The following is an 18,376-nucleotide window of genomic DNA, read 5'->3' as shown; positions in this document are numbered from 1 at the left end:
TCCTCTGTCATTTTGCCCTTTAGCGAATTTGCCCAGTTTACTGATACCCACCGCAGTCTTAAATTCTTTATTTCCCTAATTCTACCCATAAAGTGTCCACAGCTAACTTTCCTTGCATCCTGGGTGGGATCCGGCGGTCGCCGACGCCGAAATTGCGTTTGCCGATCGGCCGGAGAATCCCCTTTTCTGCCTAAATTGGGGGCGGCGCCACGTTCACGATGCTCCGCACTATCCAAAGGTATGTGCTCTAGGAGTATGCTGCATCAACAGCCTCGGGACGTTGCCTGAAGCCCACTCCCCAATGCTCCGCTCCCGACCGGCTGAGTTCCCGATGGCATGGATCTCTCATGGTATCACCTGTCGGGAACTCGGCGTGGTGGCTGCGGACTCAGTCTAGCGGCGTCACAGTCGAGGGAGAGCCATCTGCGGACCGCGAGGACTTTGTCAGGGGCTAGGGGCACTGTTGGAGGGTGGTCCGGGGCTCACGAGCCGGCCAAAGGGGGGGCACAATTTTACAGACCGGGTCCACGCGTGGCCGGCGCCATGCGTCACGGCCATTGCAGGCTGCCTCCGTGCACAGGCGCAGCCCACGGACCTGGCACTTCTCCGGGTCGTATTGGCATCTCGAGCTGGGTGCTCTACGCTGCCTTCATGCTCGTCCCCAGCCAAACGGAGGATCGGTAGTCGTTTTGCGCGAATTTCCGGTCGTGAAACACCATCGTTCCCATGCCAGCATCAGGACATAGCCTCAGAATCGGAAAATCCAGCCCACTATCTTCCTATTGTTGAACTGATTTCACAATCACAGGCTACTCCTCCCCTTCTGCCATTTTCTCTATCATTATAACTTGGTACATTTAGTTTGTAACCTTGACTATCTTTCAGTAATATCTCAGTAATGGTTACAATTTCATAGATCATAGAATTTACAGTGCAGAAGGAGGCCATTCGGCCCATCGAGTCTGCACCGGCTCTTGGAAAGAGCACCATACCCAAGGTCAACACCTCCACCCTATCCCCATAACCCAATAACCCCACCCAACACTAAGGGCAATTTTGGACACTAAGGGCAATTTATCATGGCCAATCCACCTAACCTGCACATCTTTGGACTGTGGGTGGAAACCGGAGCACCCTGAGGAAACCCACGCACACACGGGGAAGATGTGCAGACTCCGCACAGACAGTGACCCAAGCGAGAATCGAACCTGGGACCCTGGAGCTGTGAAGCGATTGTGCTGTCCACAATGCTACCGTGCGGCCCCAATTTAAAGCTATGTCCCCTCTTGCCAGCGTCTCCACGACGCCCCTCCAAAACCCTCCAGCGCAGGGCACGCCCACAATATGTGGGTATGGTTTGCTGGGCTCCCTGACACACCTGTCCTCTCTCCCAAAGAACCGGCTCAGCCTTGCCCCAGTAATGTGCACCCTATGCAGATTTCATACCCTCCAGTTGAATTTGTACCTAAAATACATTCTATTGGTTCCTTGGATAAAGAACGTTTATTTGTGGCACAACCTAATCCACCCTTGAGCTCTAAACCAGGAGAGAAATTTAAAAAACAGAAGTAAAACATCAATTCCACATTTTAGTTTTTCCTTTACCTGTCGTACTTAAAGCACAATTTCTGACTCTTACTCTCCTTTCTTCCCTATCATTTAGTTTTGAACGATTAGTTATATTACCCTTTCCACTTGACCCCCTGCCAGTAGCAGTTTAAAGTCCATGTGATTGCCCTATCATTCCCTTCTGCAAGTGCAGCCTCATTATTTTTATATCTGTCTGACTGTTGCCTGACTGTCAGTATGGCTTACTAGATGTATTCCTTTGTTTCCCAGGCGTTACATGAACTTTATTCTATTTGTCCGAATAGATGATTCTTGCTGAGTAATACTTCAGACTGTGTACCCCCTATCAAAACGCGGCAGCACCACATAATCCTTAGTCTCACAGCTGTAATCTGCTCAGTAATTAAATTGTTGGCAGTGCTACACTAGAGTCTAGTAGCTCCCCTGATTTAATCCTTTCCAATCCATGTTTACCTAAAAATATTACGTAACAGCTGGCCTTTTGAAAAATACATTTCAGTTCATGCTATCAAAATGAAATAATTCCCTAATATTACTACCCAGATTTCAGCAGTGGGTTCATTTCTATAGGCTTGAACTTCCTCAGAATGGCAGTCAGCGTCAGATTACCACATCAGGCCTAATTTATTACCTGATGTTTTTCCCAAACTGCGCTCGATTTTTTGGCTCGGGCCGGACGAGATCAAGGCAGTGCAGAGCGTCCCCAGGCTCAGCGTCAAAGTCCAGCAGTCAAAGTAAGGGCAACACGGTAACAGTGGTTAGCTCAGTTGCTACACAGCTCCAGGATCCCAGGTTTGATTCCCGGCTTGGGTCACTGTCTGTGCGGAGTCTGCACATTCTGCCCGAGACTGCGTGGGTTTCCTCCGGGTGCTCCGGTTTCCTCCCACAGTCCAAAGATGTGCAGGTTAGGTGGATTATCCATGCTAAATTACCCTTGGGTTAGGTGGGGTTACTGGTTTACGGGGAAAGGATGGAGTTGTGGGCTTAAGTGGGGTGCTCTTTCCAAGAGTCGGTGCAGGCTCGATGGGCCGAATGGCCTCCTTCTGCACTAATTTCTATGCAGGACCAAGAGGCCAATCCCCTTTTTCACGGCACTAGCTGGATGGGTCTGTGTTATGGCGTGAGGGTCCTTGGCTAAGGTCGGATTGGGGGGTGGGAGGATTGGTGGGTGGCAGGGCATCAGTGGGGGTTTGGGTCTCATGTCATGCCAGGGCAGAGTATGGGCAGGATATTAGCCTTCTGAGGTGGTGGGTAGGGTCTCAAGGACCGGGTTGGGGAGGTCAGGCCCATGTTCGTGGGGCGAGGGTGGGGGGGGAAGAGTCGTGCCTCGGGGAAGAGTCAGCCCTGGGTGGGGAGGAGGGTGTCGGATGTAGGGTTAGACCCCTGGGAGGGATTGGGTTGCAGAGGCATGGGAGTTGAGTCCCTGGTGGGTCAGGGGTGTGGGGGAATCTCGGGGTCTGGGTTTCTTCCACAGGTACTCCGAAATTAGAAGTGGTTTTAAAATTCTAACATTGTACCTATTGATGCCACCCAGTTGGAATCATCCGAAGATTGCGATTTAGATTGCATTTTCGGATGGTTCCCAGTAGTAGGGTAGTTGCGCAGCGAAAATTTGCACTTCTGGATAATTGCCATGTAAACCTCATGAGAGAACCTCCAAAGGGGATTCCCCAGCACATATTTGGTAATTTCCTCAATGCAATGCTGAGGAGCTCTCAAGTTACAGCCCATTGCTGATGTTGTATAAAATGATGAACACTTTAAAGTGCCTTTAATTTAAAAAAAAATACTGCGTTTCTCATTTTCTTCTCGACTCTCTCTTAACTGGGCATTTTATTACGTCATCTTTTTAAGCCTCATATTTCTTGTACTTAAGTAAAAGTAAAGTTGCCATCATCCCAGATGACCATAGGCCACTATCCCTTTGAGGGGGAGAGCTGACTGGTCGTGATTTAACTTGAGGATCACCACACCTCAAGCGAGGGGCAATGTTGAGAAGCCAGGGCCTTCATGAATAACCTCAGCCAGTACATGAATTGAACCCATGCTATTGACCTTGCTCTTCATCACAAACTAGCTGTTTAGCCAACTGAGCTAAGCAGGCCCCCAGAATTGCAGGAATAAAACCAGTTCAATAATTGTTTCAATAACATGTTCAAAAACCTGGCATGTATTTCCTTCAATTCAGAAGGAGATTGGTGTCATAATTGAGATGTTTAACAGCAAGAAAGGATTTGATAGGTTAGACACAACAAAACTCTTTTCTCTCGTGCAGGAAGAACTGGGAAGCACATTTGGAGGTAGGAGTGAAACCAGGAAACATTTTCTTTGCACAAATTTAGAATTCTCCCCCCCCTGATGGCTGAATCAATTGAAATTTTCAAGATTAACACATTTCTTATGAAAGAATGGCATGAACAAAAGATGGCTAAAAGGAAGTCCAGTGCAAGTCAGCCATTTTATATCTAAATGGCGGAACCAGGTTGAAACACCTCTTCCCAGGATGAATACAATGAACGTCCCTACAAGAAGTTGGGTCACTTCAACTGTTTTAGCAAGATAGAGAACTATTCTCACATAGAGCTGTAATGAAAAACATGTTGCACTACATATGTCAGCAGAGAATTAACATGTAGGCTAGAAGGAGCAAGAAGTAAACTTTCCCTATTTAAAAATAAATCCATTTTGGCCTAACTTAACCCCAACAAAATATGCCGGATCTTTTGTCAGAACCAGAACTGAAATCTCAATTTGCACAAGTCCCAATATGCCTTATTACATCAGATTAACAAGTTGCAGAAATAAGATTTCCCGATTAATTCTGCATTCTTCTCAAAAGAGGTGCTTCATACAATCAAGTAAAATAAGTTATCATTGATTCTGACCTTTGCTGGGATTAGTGTTCTTGCAAACTGCATAACGAGGGAAGTAGAGAGGGCTTTAAATTAAATAGGGAGGTGGTTCTATAGAGGGGATATGGAGGCTCATAAAGCAAAAGGTTATGACAGCATTATAATAATATAAAAGCAAATTACTGCGTGTGCTCGAATCTGAAATAAAAACAGAAAATACTGGACAATCTCAGCAGGTCTGATAGTATCTATGGAGAGAGAAGGGATCTAATGTTTCGAGTTTGAATGACTCTTTTGCCAAAGCGCTGTCAGATATGACAACATTACAAGCCAGTCATTAAGGCAATGATGCTCAAGAGTGTAACAGGAAGGGACAAGCATTAAAAAAAAACAACAAATAGGATCAAAAAGGGAAAAAATGGTAACAAGACAAAATTAATGGTTCTTTACTTAAATGCATGTAGCATTCGGCACAAAAATAAATAAATTACCTCACAAATTGAGGTTAATGGGTCTGATCATATAGCCATTACAGAGACATGGTTATAGAGAGATCAAAACTGGAAACAAAATATTCAGGAGCATGTGACTTTTCGTAACGACAGGTCGGAAGAAAAGGGTGATGGGGTACTTCTGTTAGTACGAGATGGAATAAGTGCAATAGCAAGAAATGATCTTGGATGATGTAGAATCCATATGGGTAGAGGTAAGAAATAACAAGGGGAAGAATGCACTGTTGGGAGTAGTCTAGAGGCCCCATAACATTAGCTGTACTGGAGGACAGACAATAAATTGTGAGATAATAAAGGATATTAAAAAGACAGTACTTTAATCATGGATAACTAGAATTTCCATGTAGATTGGGAAAATCAAATTGACAGGGATAGCCATGAGGAACAGCTCATGAGAGTATTCTGGACTGTTTCCTTGAACAACATGTTGTGGATCCAACCAGGGATCAGGCTATTTTGGATTTGATAATGTTTTGTGAGACAAGTTTAATAAACCACCTCGAGATCCCTGAGGAAGCAGTGACCATAACATGGTAGAATTTAGCATTCAATTTGAGAGTGAGAAATTTGAGTCGGAAACAACTGTGCCACACTTAAATAAGGGTAATTATAAAGGAATGATGGCAGAGTTGGCGGGAGTCGACTGGGAAAGGAGTTTAGCAGGAAGAACAGTTAATCAGCAATGGCAAACATTTCTGAAAATAGTTCATTATTCACAGCAAAAAATATCCCAGTGAGGAAGAAGGATTCTAGGAAGGGGATGAATCAACCATGATTGACCAAGGGAAGTGAAGGATAGTATTAAACTGAAAGAAAAAATATAAAACATGGCAAAATTAGTGGTAAGGCAGAGGATAGGAAAAGTTTTTAAAATAACAAAAGGTGACCCAAAAAAATAAAGAAGGAAAAGATAAACCATGAGGGGAAACTAGTAAATAATATAAAAACGACAGCAAGAGGTTCTTTAAAAATATATAAAAAGGAAGAGAGAGGACAAAGTGAACATGGCACCCTGAGAGAACGAGACTGGGGAAATAATAATGAGGAACCAGGAAATTGCAGAGGAGCATGAGTCTTCACGGTGGAAGACACTAATAACATTCCAAATTTAAATAATTAAGCGGCAGAAGGGGAGGAGGAAATACATCCAATAATAATCACTAGGGAGAAAGTTCTTGGGGTACTAAGGGGACTAAAGGCTACTAAGTCCCCTGGACCTGATGTGTTGCATTCCAGGATATTAAAGGAAGTAGTTACACAGTTAGTGGAAGCACTGGTAGTCTTCCAACAATCCTAAATTTGGGAAAATCCCAGAGATTGGAAAACTGCCAATGTAGCACCTTTGTTCAAAAGGGGGGGGGGGGGATAAAAACAAGTAACTATAAGTCCGTTAGCTTAACGTCTGTTATTGGGAAACTTCTAGAGTCAATTGTAAAGAATGTAATAGAGCATTTAGAAATGCATAATATAATCAAACAGAGTCAGTATGGCTTCATGAAGGGTAAATCATGCCTGACAAATTTATTAGAATTCTTTTGGGGTGGTAATGAGCAGCGTAGATGAAGTGGAACCAGTAGATGTAATATACTTGGCTTGCCAAAAGGTGTTCAGTAAGTTATCACACAAAGTTTAATTGGTACAATAAGAGCCCATGGTGTTGTGGGTAGCATATTAGCATGGATCGAGGTTGAAAGAGAGAGAGTTTGGACAAGAAGAGCATTTTCAGGATGGCAATCTGTAACTAGTGGAGTGCCACAGGGATCCATGCTAGGGCACAATATATATTCATGGCTTGGACGAGGGAAGTGAATATATAATTGCCAAGTTTGCAGATGACTCCAAAATAGGTGGGAAGGCAAGTAATAAGGATGACGCACAGAATTTACAGGGGGATGCAGACAGTTGAGCGGTCAAAAACTTGGCGATTGGAATATAATGTTAGAAAATGTAAAGTTATACACTTTGGTAGGAAGAATAAAGGAGCTGAATATTATTTAAATGGAGAAACACTGGAGAAAGCTGCAGCACGGAGGGATTTGAGTATCCTTGTGCATAAATCACAAAAGGCTAGCATACAAATTCAGCTGGATATTGGGAAGGCAAATGAAATATTGGCCTTTATTTCAAAAGGAATGGAGTACAAAAATAGGGAAGACCGACTAAAACTATACAACGCACTAGTTAGAGCACACCTGGTATACTGTGAACAGTTTTGTTCCCCTTATCTAAGGAAAGATATATTGGCATTGGAGGCAATAGGAGAAGCATCACTAGATTGATCCCAGCAATGGAGAGATTTTCTTAGGAGGAGAGGTTGAGTAGATTGGGCCTGTACTTACTGGAGTTCAGAAGAATTAGAGTTAATCTTATTAAAACATATAGGATTCTCGGGGATCTTGACAGGGTAGATGCTGAGAGGATAGTTTGACTTGTGGGAAAGTCTGGGACCAGAGGGTATAATCTCAGAGTAAGAGGGTCACCCATTTAAGACAGATGAGGAGAAATTTCTTCTCAGAGGTTAGTGAATCTGTGGAATTGTTTACCGGAGAGAGATGTAGAGACTGGGTCATTAATTATCATTGCGGCTGAGATAGACAGATTTTTAATCAAGAAGGGAATGAAGGGTTTTGGGATAAGGCAAAATAATGGAGTTGAGGATTATATCAGATTAGCCATGATCTGATTGAATGGTAAACACACGTGATGGGCCGAGTGGCCTACTTCTGCTCCTACGTCTATGGTAAAATAATTTATCGCTCGTTCGGCGAAAGACTGGAAGTATGATACTGAATTATTTTTGCATGAGTGCTGTGACAAACTGTAACCTCAGGTTTAAGGAAGAAACTGTCAACATCTGTCATTTTTGAAAATCTGAAAATAGTGTAAACAAATGCAATAAGTAGACTAAATACTATTTTGTTTCTGGCAGATGAGGGTGAGGAGTTTGTGAACATGCTAACTGAGCTACTATTTGAGTTGCATGTTGCTGCCACTCCAGACAAGCTCAACAAGGCAAGTAAATTTTGTGAATAATTACAACACATTTGTCATAAGTTTTGGAGATGTTTAATTGGGATGGGGTAATGGTGTGTGGGGAGATCACTCTTGATGTTCTATAGTTGCCCTTTTGTCTGTTCTGCATTGTTTTTTTTAAACCTTTAATTCTTAGCTAATGGCTTCTCTTTCTTCCTCGAGTTAGAAAGGAAAGCATTAGGGCAGCACGGTGGCGCAGTGGGTCAGCCCTGCAGCCTCACGGCGCCGAGGTCCCAGGTTCGATCCCGGCTCTGGGTCACTGCCCGTGTGGAGTTTGCACATTCTCTCCGTGTTTGTGTGGGTGTTTCCCCCCACAACCCAAAGATGTGCAGGCTAGGTGGATTGGCCACGCTAAATTGCCCCTTAATTGGAAAAAATGAATTGGGTACTCTAAATTTTTATTAAAAGAAAGGAAAGCATTCAATCACACAAATTTATTCTCATTAGATGTTGCAATTTGAGAGAACATATGTTCACTCGCATTCATTAAGTATCACTTCGTATTTACAAATGATCAGAACCAGTACTTCCCTCAAAAGCCATTTTTCCTTGTAAGCTTGAAAGATGAGCGTCTGCATACTATTCATATAAGTCAAATCCTATGCTCACTCAAAAGTCCAACCAAGTAAAATTTTCAGCAGAGTTTTGCTGCCCAATAATCAGGAGAACCAAGTTCACAAACACGGAGAGAATGTGCAAACTCCACACGGACAGTGACCCAGAGCCGGGATCGAACCTGGGACCTCGGCGCCGTGAGGCTGCAGGGCTGACCCATTGCGCCACCGTGCTGCCCTAATGCTTTCCTTTCTAACTCGAGGAAGAAAGAGAAGCCATTAGCTAAGAATTAAAGGTTTAAAGGTTTCAGCCCAGCCGATCTATTGTAGTGAACCTACGTTGACCCTGATTGACAAAACCTAACTTTGTATACATTGAAGATCAATTCTGAGTTCCTTCTACATAGTTCAACATGGTTTACATATCTCGGTATTGCATCACATCTATTACTTGAACATATTCTGTCATATTTTGCTGTTTTGTAGAAATGTTTAGAATAATTAAAGCATATGAAGCATTTGTCTCATTACTGTTTGCAGGACCTGGCTCTGCACAGTTAGCTGCTGGGTTTCTCTATAACAGTATCAACAAATATTCCAAAACTGCTTCATTGGCTCTGAAGTGCTTTGAGCCTTTCTTGAATTCAGTAGAGACATATTTGACATGCTTTCAGTCAAACTGTCAATTGAAATAATATTGTTGGCATTGTGGAAAATCAAAACTTTAAATTCTAATCTAATCAATTTCATATTGATTAATTCAGCTTAATTAAATTATATAAACTGGTATTTCCTTGTATAAATTGTAATATTTCTATATCTTATGACTATTCTGACCATACTAAAATCTGCGTGCAGCCACTAAATCTATTTTCCATTGGGTCCCTGATTAGTGAGTATAATTAACAACAATCATCTTATGTTTTGGGCACTATTCCAAAAGGAACTGCAAGCAACACCTTCTAAAATTAATTATTGTCCCACCAGTACAATAATCATATTCTTGCAATTACTGTTATTGAGATATTTATGCAACTTTTTCCTTATTGTATAACTGTTCAAAAATAGTCCATTGGCTTTATTCACTTTTGAAAAAGACACGACAATGGGGACGATTTTCAGCCCCATTGTTCACCGGCAGAGAGAATGCGACGCAGGCAGAAAATCGCGATTCTCTCTGAAGAGATTGTATTTCCCGATTTTCCATGCTGGTGAGGACACGAGGTTAATGACCCCAAAGGTCAAGAACCTCATTTCAATGGTTTTCAATAAATTTGAATATCATTAGCCAGCCCCTTCCACCACATGATTCGCCCCTCACTGACCATTCAAGCATCGCCAGGAGCCCCTAATAATTGTCCGGGGTGGGGGAGCCCCTTATATCTCCATTGTGGTGGGTGGAGGAGGGGGTGGGTGGAGATCCACTTTAGTGCTGATCGGAGTGTCCTTTAATGATGACGCCCCAATCTTTTACTCCGAGATTTGAGATCCAGGGGGGCAGCATTCCCGCCAACGGGATCTTTCAATCCCGCTGATAGCAAACCCCCACTGCTTGTTTCTTGGTGGCAGGGGTGGATTCAATGGGAAATCCCATTGACAGTGGCAGGACAAAAAGACCCTATCACTGGCCAACGGCAAGCTGTCTCAACACGCCGTGTGGGAGAGACGGCAACTTTAATTATTAGGTTGCATCCGTTTCTAAATGTAAAAAATTATGTATTGAATATGTTGAAGCTCAGGTAATGTGAGTTGTACTTTGCAAATATAACACACTAATTATGTGAAAGTAATTGGTGTAAAAGTATCTCATGTAATTTGTCCACAAAAATATCCTAAGATGGACAGAGAGAGGCCACTTTGCAACTATTTCATTTAGGGGAACAGATATAAATTAATCAAATCAAAAGTCATTTTTTTCCCTCAAGTCAGTGTTACTTTGAACCTATATTTTAGGTTTAAAAATATATTGCCATACACAACTCTTCTATTCTTGATTATGCTACAGCAGAAAGAGTACGGGGTTGGGTCAAGGAATCTGGAGCGGAGTGGGTGAGGAAGGATGGGAGGAGAGTTCGGTGCAGGGCCCTCCAAGCTCGGGCTACAGCCGCACTCCCCTCCCCCCAGCCAGATACCAGTGGTAGTAGCCACACTCCAAATGTTGTAGCATATGAGGCAGCACTTTGGTCTAACTGAAATCTCCATCTGCATCGTCCACAGGTTCACTCCTGTAACAGTGGATGCCTCCTTCAAAGGTGGAGATAGGATAAGGGGACTTTGACTGTTAGGGACATCTACACGGACGGTAGAGTAGTTACCCTGGGGAACTCATGGAAAAATTCCAGCTCCTGAGAGGAAATGATCCGTGAACATATTCACGTCAAAAACGTTCTCCGCAAAGAAGCAACGATGTACCCCCCACCCCCAGATACCAGGGCACTCAGTAGTAGAAAGACTGCTGGTCATGGGTGCCCTGGGTAGGGGGAACTGTGTAGACATGTATGGTATGGGAGATTGTTGGAGGAGGTACACTCACCCCTCGACGAGACAAAATAAAAAATGGGAGAAGGAACTAGATGGAGATAAGGGGAAGTCTCTGGATTGAAGTGCTGAACATGGCAAACTTCACTTCCACGTGTGCAGGGCACAGCTAAAGGTGGTGCACAGAGCACACCCAACCAGAACTCGAATGAGCAGGTTCTCCCTGGAGGTGGAGGACATTTGCAAACGGTGCCAGGGAGGCCCGGCCAATCATACCCATATGTTCTGGCCCTGCCCCAGAATTGTTGGGAATTGGACAACCTTCTTTAAGGCCATATCCAGGATTGTGAGGCGAGGGTGGAGCCATGCGCAAAAGTGGTGGTCTCAAGCAGGATGGATAAAAATCGGCTCGTAGGCAAGCTAAAGCCCGAACCAAACTACATAAATGTCTGTAACTACGTGTCTTGGCCATGTTGAAAAATATCAAATATGTAAGAAAAGTACACCTTAAAGGAGGGGTCATGGCCACAGTTGTTGTTGGGATGCTCCTCTGTTGTGAATATGTGTGTTGGTTTAGCATTGTTTTGTAAATTGTTGGAAGCAAAGTATGAAACTCAAAAATATTTTCACAAATATATGTTATTTTAAAGAAGAGATTTTATGTAATGTTAAAACACTTAAAATCAGCTGATGTCCTAAATTATAGCCGTTCACATTTTCAGGCGAGGAGAAAGGCTTTTGATTGGCTGAAGGAGACCAATGCTTTGCTTGCTGAAGAAAAGAGTTCAGAAACAAATAATGAAAAAGCGGATGAACAAAAAGAGAAACAAAAATACAAAGAAAGTCAAAAAGACATTATATCTGTGGAGGTGAGATTTTTCTCAAATGTGAAGTGTATACAAATATTAGAATGACAGATAATCTTGTCAAAACCGTTATTAAATTATTGTTTTTCAAAAGTAAAAAGTGTTATTCCAGCTATGATAGCCAATGGCATTCCAGTTGTGGATAACTTACTTAAAATGTACCTTCTAGTTTCAATATAAGGACTCTAGCTTATAACTTAACTTTTAGAGAAATACTATGCTGTGGACCGGGCTGCCCGCTCAGGATCAATAGACTTTGGCTAGGACTACCTGGGACATTCCCGCCAACAGTCAATGGACTTGTAAATGCCTCTCAAAATTTTCCATTCCGCCTGTGATGTTTCCCATCACGGCAGGACCAGAAAATCCCGGCCTTTCGATCTTGGAAGTGATAAAGCCAAAATTTACAAGATTCAATGAAAAATTAGATGAACTGGTTATTCATTTCAGTGCTTCTTAAGAGATTTTGGTTTATGCAGAATGCCTGCCATATTTAGCCTACATTACAACAGTGCTGTCACAACCTGCCTTGCCACTTTCAACAATTTGTGCATGGAATTTAACCCAGCCCATCACCGAGGGAGACATGGCAGCTGAACACTGTTAATCACGAGAGAGGCTGCACATCAGTCTGCTGGTGGCCGGAAAATCTCACCCGATTTATTCAGAGGCTGGAATGAGTTGATGAGAGAAACTCCTCTACTTGCGGCGGGATGTCAGTTAGGCTCATCAGTGACCATATTTACACCAACTATCCCTGAACCCAACGAACTTTAGTGGTGGGTTGCCGATTAAATGGGAGTCACGCTGCTTTCTGAGCTTCCCAAGGGCAGTTCGGCAAACCCGGTCAGGTTTGCCAGCGACCTACCGGGATGGGTCCCTCATTGTCTGGCACACTCAGATCAAGATTGCACCTGAACAGAGCCGGAACCAATATCTGTGTGAGACAGTTGACTGGTGGTAGTTTAGCCTGTCTTGGCACAGCAATGGGAACCTGGACGGGGATTCTCCCCTACCCGGCGGGGCGGGGGGTCCCGGCGTATCGGAGTGGCGAGAACCACTCCGGCAAGTAGAGGAATTCTCCGCACCTTTAGGGGCTACGCCCGCACCGGAGTGGTTGGGGCCCTGCCAGCCGGCACGAACGGCTGGCCGAAAGGCCTTCGCCGGCCGGCGTGAGTCCGTGCATGCGCCGGAGCGTCAGCGGCCGCTGATGTCACCCCGGCGCATGCGCGGTGGAGGGGGTCTCTTCCGTCTCCGCCATGGTGGAGGCTGTGGCGGCGGCGGCGGAAGAAAAAGAGTGCCCCCACGGCACAGGCTCGCCCGCCGATCGGTGGGCCCTGATCACGAGCCAGGCCACCGTGGGGGCACCCCCCCCCTCCCCGGGGTCAGATCGCCCCGCATCTCCCCCGTCCCCCCCCCCCCCCCCCCCGTCCCCCCCGGGGCCCGCTCGCGCCGCCTGCTCCCGCCGGCACCAGAGGTGCTCTGATTCTCGCCGGCAGGGTTTGGCCTGTGAGCGGTGGGACTTCGGCCCACCGGGGGCCGCAGAATCGCCGCAGGGGGCCCGCCGACCGGTGCGGCGTGATTCCCGCCCCTGCCGATTCCCGGTGTGGCGGAGAATTCCGGCCACAGCGGGGGCGGGATTTACGCCGGCCCCGGGCGATTCTCCGACCCTGCGGGGGGAGGGGGGGGGTTGGAGAATACCGCCCCAGAAGTTTATAAAGGAAAAATGCGATTGACTTTTCCAGCCGGCTGTGCACCCCGCCCGCCGGTTACCCGGCGGCGTGGGGAGCCTTCATTGGGAATCTCATTGACAAGTGGAGGGAGTATAGAATCCCACCTTCAGCAAACGGCACGCCGCCAAGAAATATGCCACTGGTGGACCAGAGAATCAAGCCCAAGGTGTACCAATAACTTGGAGCGACACATAGCAACCTGTACTAAAAGTGTCGCAAAGTGTGGACATAAATGGGCTAGACTGTAATGCCTCTGCAGTGAGGATTATACGTTGTAATGGCTATTTGGGCCACATAGTGATGGGTGGCTCCTGCAAGGAGGAAGGGCTAATATTTGTAGAGAAAAATATTTATTTGTAAATTAAACACACTGTTTTGAATTCAGGATATTTTGATGTCGTCCGTTGAGAGCCTGGCTGAGATAACAGCACGCTGCATTGAGCAACTCCATAAGGTGGCTGAGTTAATTCTTCATGGACAGGACGTGGAGAAGCCAGCATTGGATCAGTCTAAAATCCTCACTGCGTAAGACCTAAAACTATACTGATCTTGATTTGGGATAATTTATTTGATTTAATCACAAATGTGTGTGTTCAGTATAACATAATTAGAAAAGAACAGTGATGAGAGAATCAGGGAACACTACTTTATGGTTCCTTTTTTTGCTAAACTTAGAAAACAGAAAAACAATCCCTCAACTGCCAAAAAAATACATATTTGGGGCAGCAGAATTTATGACACAAATTTTGACAAAATATGACAAAAGGAATTTTACAATATTCAAACTATCTTCATTACTCACAGGCTAAAAATATTTAAATCTCCATATGCAAACGGTTGTTATTTTTAGCTATAAAAATTCATACCTGACAGTGGCAGCCGTTTATCAACTTCTTTGGAGAAAACAAAACTGTTAGCAGAAACAATAGAAGGGGGTGAGTTAGAGAACGTGGGAGGGGGGGTAGTTTGTTTAGTGTAGGTGGGATCAGCTAGAGGAGGTGATGGGACTGGAGAATTGTGTGTATAAGCCATGTTGGCTGGGTATGGTTGTTGGTTGGGGGGGGGGGGTTTATTTACTGGGTTATGTTTGATAAACATAATGGATGATAAGGTAATAATGTAGATAGACTTTAGAGTGGTTTCACAGGTCGACGCAACATCGAGGGCCAAAGGGCCTGTACTGCGCTGTTATGTTCTATGTTTACATTTGTATTTGTTGTTAGAAAATAATAAATGCCTTAATAAAATGTTTTTTTTTTAAAGTTCATACCTGCATTAAATAAAAGTTTGCGACATGGCCTTTCATTCTGCTTTTTAACAAAAATTGCTCTTGATCACAAATCTTCTCAACCATGTCAATTTAGGAGGCATTTATCCCTTCTTATCTCATTGTCATCCATTACTTCTCTGAAAATGAATGCTACTATTCAGATTACTAATATCTTAATACGATGTCCTTATATTGATACCGAGCTATGAAATAAATCAAAACATGTTTGCGTATTTAGTCGTGCAAACCTTTTCTTAGAGTGTATGTGAACATTTTCAACTAACTGGCTCACCAAGCCTTCGTATACAAGTTTGATTACATCAAGTTTGTTTCTAAATCACATTTTCTGATCAGGTTTTATTTTATGTTGATCCAGATTAACTGTTGCCATGTGTAAGGAAGTGTCTTTGCTGTCTCAGAAGTTTGTTTCCTGTTTGACTCGAGCAGGGGTAAGTTATTGCAGTTATATATTATCACTTTTATTGTCTCAAACTTGAGGAGGATTGGCTTCTTTAAGGAAGATGGTCTTCAAGGTCACCAGGGAGTTTATCAGTATCTCACAGTATCTTAATAAAAATTCAGTATATTCGTGATTGGCGCACTACAAATTAGAGTTCAATGAATTAAGAATATGCATTGCTGAGAAAAGTCAAGACAAAAGATACTTCACTGAGCAACTCCATAAATAGGATAATTTTCTAAACACACGTTGATTTCACTTTTGAAATTCCTCCCATATATTGTAGAGTTAGTCAATTTAACATGAGGCATACTTCGCATTTGGATGGATGTCATCTAGCTATTTACCCCTTATCTGGATGCACCTCTTGTTTCTTTGCCTAATAGCACAACATCTCTTCTCATTTAATCATTCCTGCCCTCCACCTTACCACAGACCTTTCCCTTGCTCCCTGTCCCGCACCCCTTTTACTTGATCAAAGCCTATCACATATCTATTCTCAGTTCTGATGAAGGGTCAACGTTAGCCTGCAACACTGGGCGCGATCTAACGGAAAGGTTTCCAAGTGTCATTTCAGGTAGGTTTGGCTGGGAGTTTCTCCCCAGCTCTGCCGGCAAGTTCTCCATCACAACCTAACCACACTTAGCCAATTATGTGGGCCTTGGGGAGCTCCTCACCACGCTAGCCCACACTTAGAATTATTTTCATCACCTGAGCTGACCTTGCTGGCCTGACCAGCTCCTCCAAAATCGGGCCACTATTTTGAAAGTGTGCAGCGATCTCTAAGTGAGCTTGAGGGTCCCCCACACCCCATCTACGGGCAATGTCACCCTCAACAGCATTACCCCCCCTCCCCCACCTCTCAAGTGAGGACACCCGGTTATGGGCCGCTTAGGGGCCCCTCTTTCCCCCCCCCCCTCTCCAAGCCTTCAGGGAGCCCCTTCAAACCCGCAATTTAAATACACACACACCCCCACCGCCATAACCCCCCCATTTTTTCATTGGCATGTCCCCCCTCAGACCTTGATAATACCACCTGAGCATCATGGCACTGCCAACCTGGCAAGTGTCTTCCAGGAACCTTGGCAGTGCCTGGGTGGCAGTGCCAAGGTGCCATCCCAGCACTGCCAAGGAATCTGGGTGCCAGAGGGAGTGCCAGTATGTCGCCCTGTCCCTTACCACCAGGGGTCTCTAGTGGCCCCAGACATAATATAAGATCATAAGAACTGGTGCAGGAGTAGGCCACCTGGCCCCTCGAGCCTGCTCCGCCATTCAATAAGATCATGGCTGATCTTTTTTGTGGACTCAAAGCAACTTACCTACCCGCTCACCGTAACCCTTAATTCCTGTTCAAAAATCTATCTATCCTTGAAAACATTTAACGAGGTAGCCTCAACTGCTTCACTGTGCAGAGAATTCTACAGATTCACAACCCTTTGGGTGGAGAACTTCCTCCTGAACTCAGTCCTAAATGTGTTCCATCTTATTTTGAGGCTATGCCCCATAGTTCTAGTTTCACCCGCCAGTAGAAACAACCTCCCTACTTCTATCTTATCTATTCACTTCATAAATATTATAATAACACTAATCTTTATTGTCACAAGTCGGCTTACATTAACACTGCAATGAAGTTACTCTGAAAAGTCCCTAGTCGCCATATTCCGGCGTCTGTTCAGGTACACAGAAGGAGAATTCAGAATGTCCAGTTAACCTAACAGCACGTCTTTCGGGACATGTGGGAGGAAACTGAGCACCCGGAGGAAACCCACACGGACATGGGGAGAACGTGCAGACTCCATACAGGCAGTGACCCAAGCTGAGAATCGAACCTGGGACCCTGTTGTGAAACAATAGTGCTGCCCACTGTGCTACTGAGTTTGTATAAAATGCCCCCTCACTCTTCTAAATTCCGATGAGTATAGTCCCAGCCTACTCAGTCTCTCCTCCTAAGCCAATCCTCTCAACTCCAGAATCAACCTTAGTGAATCTATTCATAATAATAATCTTTATTATTGTCACAAGTAGGCTTACATTAACAGTGCAATGAAGTTACTGTGAAAATCCCCAAGTCGCCACACTCCGACACCTGTTCGGGTACAGTGATGGAGAATTCAGAACGTCCAAATTACCTAACAGCACGTCTTCCGGGACGTAGCTTTGCACAGGAGGAGGTGGAGTTAGCCCTGTTCAGTATTAGCTCCAGAGTCCTCAGTCTACTTCCGTCCCTAACCCTTCCTCCCATTTCTCCCTTGTTCCATCCAGTGGGGAGGGTGTCCTTTCAATGAGTCGACCGTATATGTTCCCAAGTTCCTCTTTTCCAAACTGCCCTGTCCAGTAACTCCTCCAACATTGTGTCTCTCGGGGCCCTGGGGTACCTTGTCGTCTCCTTGCGGAGAAAGTTTTTGATCTGTAAATGTCGGAGTTCCTGTCCATTTCGGTAGTTCCTTTCTCTCCGTCAGCTCTTCTAAGGTCGTAAGGCTGTCACCTATGTCAAAGTTCTTAATCGCTAGTATCCCACTGTCTTGTCTCCACCTCTTATAGGTGGAGTCTGGCATGGCTGGTGGAAACCTGTAGTTGCCGCAGATGTGGGTCATGATGGACACCTCAGTCAGACCGAAGTTCTGCCTCGTTTGGTTACAGGTTCTCAGTTTGCTACTACCACTGGGCTGGTTCAGTGTTTTGCCAGCGGGGATGGGAGTGCTGTCGTGGTGAGGGCTTGGAAGGTCGCTCCTGTGCAGGAGGACTCCTCTATCCTCACCCGTTTCCATGAATTTGGTTCCTTCAACCACCCCCTCACTCTCTCGGCCATTAGTGCCCAGTGGTAGTATTGTAAGTTGCAAGAGGGCCAGGGCTCCCATGCTTTTTCACCTTTGCAGTGTTGTTTTAGGGATTCTTGGATTTTTGTGTGGACCAGTACTAATGGCGCCTGCGCAACCTCTCACTGGGGAGTCAGTTAGATCACGGGTGGCCGCTAGATTGGGCTTCCATCTGGCTAATGAGACAACGATTGCCCTTGGCCTTCAATTAG

At 44.8% G+C, this 18,376-nt stretch overlaps 1 protein-coding gene across 4 annotated transcripts in view; it reads left to right on the top strand.

The window, feature by feature from the left end:
• LOC119962988 (protein NOXP20-like) overlaps positions 1-18,376 on the top strand; it is a 47,814-nt gene that overhangs the window by 25,356 nt on the left and 4,082 nt on the right. For all 4 annotated transcript variants that reach the window (XM_038791414.1, XM_038791410.1, XM_038791412.1 and 1 more), the window contains 4 exons: positions 7,884-7,966; positions 11,742-11,888; positions 14,004-14,143; positions 15,265-15,337. In XM_038791414.1, coding sequence (XP_038647342.1) covers positions 7,884-7,966; positions 11,742-11,888; positions 14,004-14,143; positions 15,265-15,337 — 443 coding nt within the window. The remainder of the gene's footprint in view (positions 1-7,883; positions 7,967-11,741; positions 11,889-14,003; positions 14,144-15,264; positions 15,338-18,376) is intronic.

This window comes from Scyliorhinus canicula, chromosome 3, assembly GCF_902713615.1.
Source record: "Scyliorhinus canicula chromosome 3, sScyCan1.1, whole genome shotgun sequence".
NCBI classification, from domain to species: domain Eukaryota; kingdom Metazoa; phylum Chordata; class Chondrichthyes; order Carcharhiniformes; family Scyliorhinidae; genus Scyliorhinus; species Scyliorhinus canicula.
The sequence above is the reverse complement of the archived record's forward strand: the minus strand, read 5'-3'. Positions and strand labels throughout refer to the sequence as shown.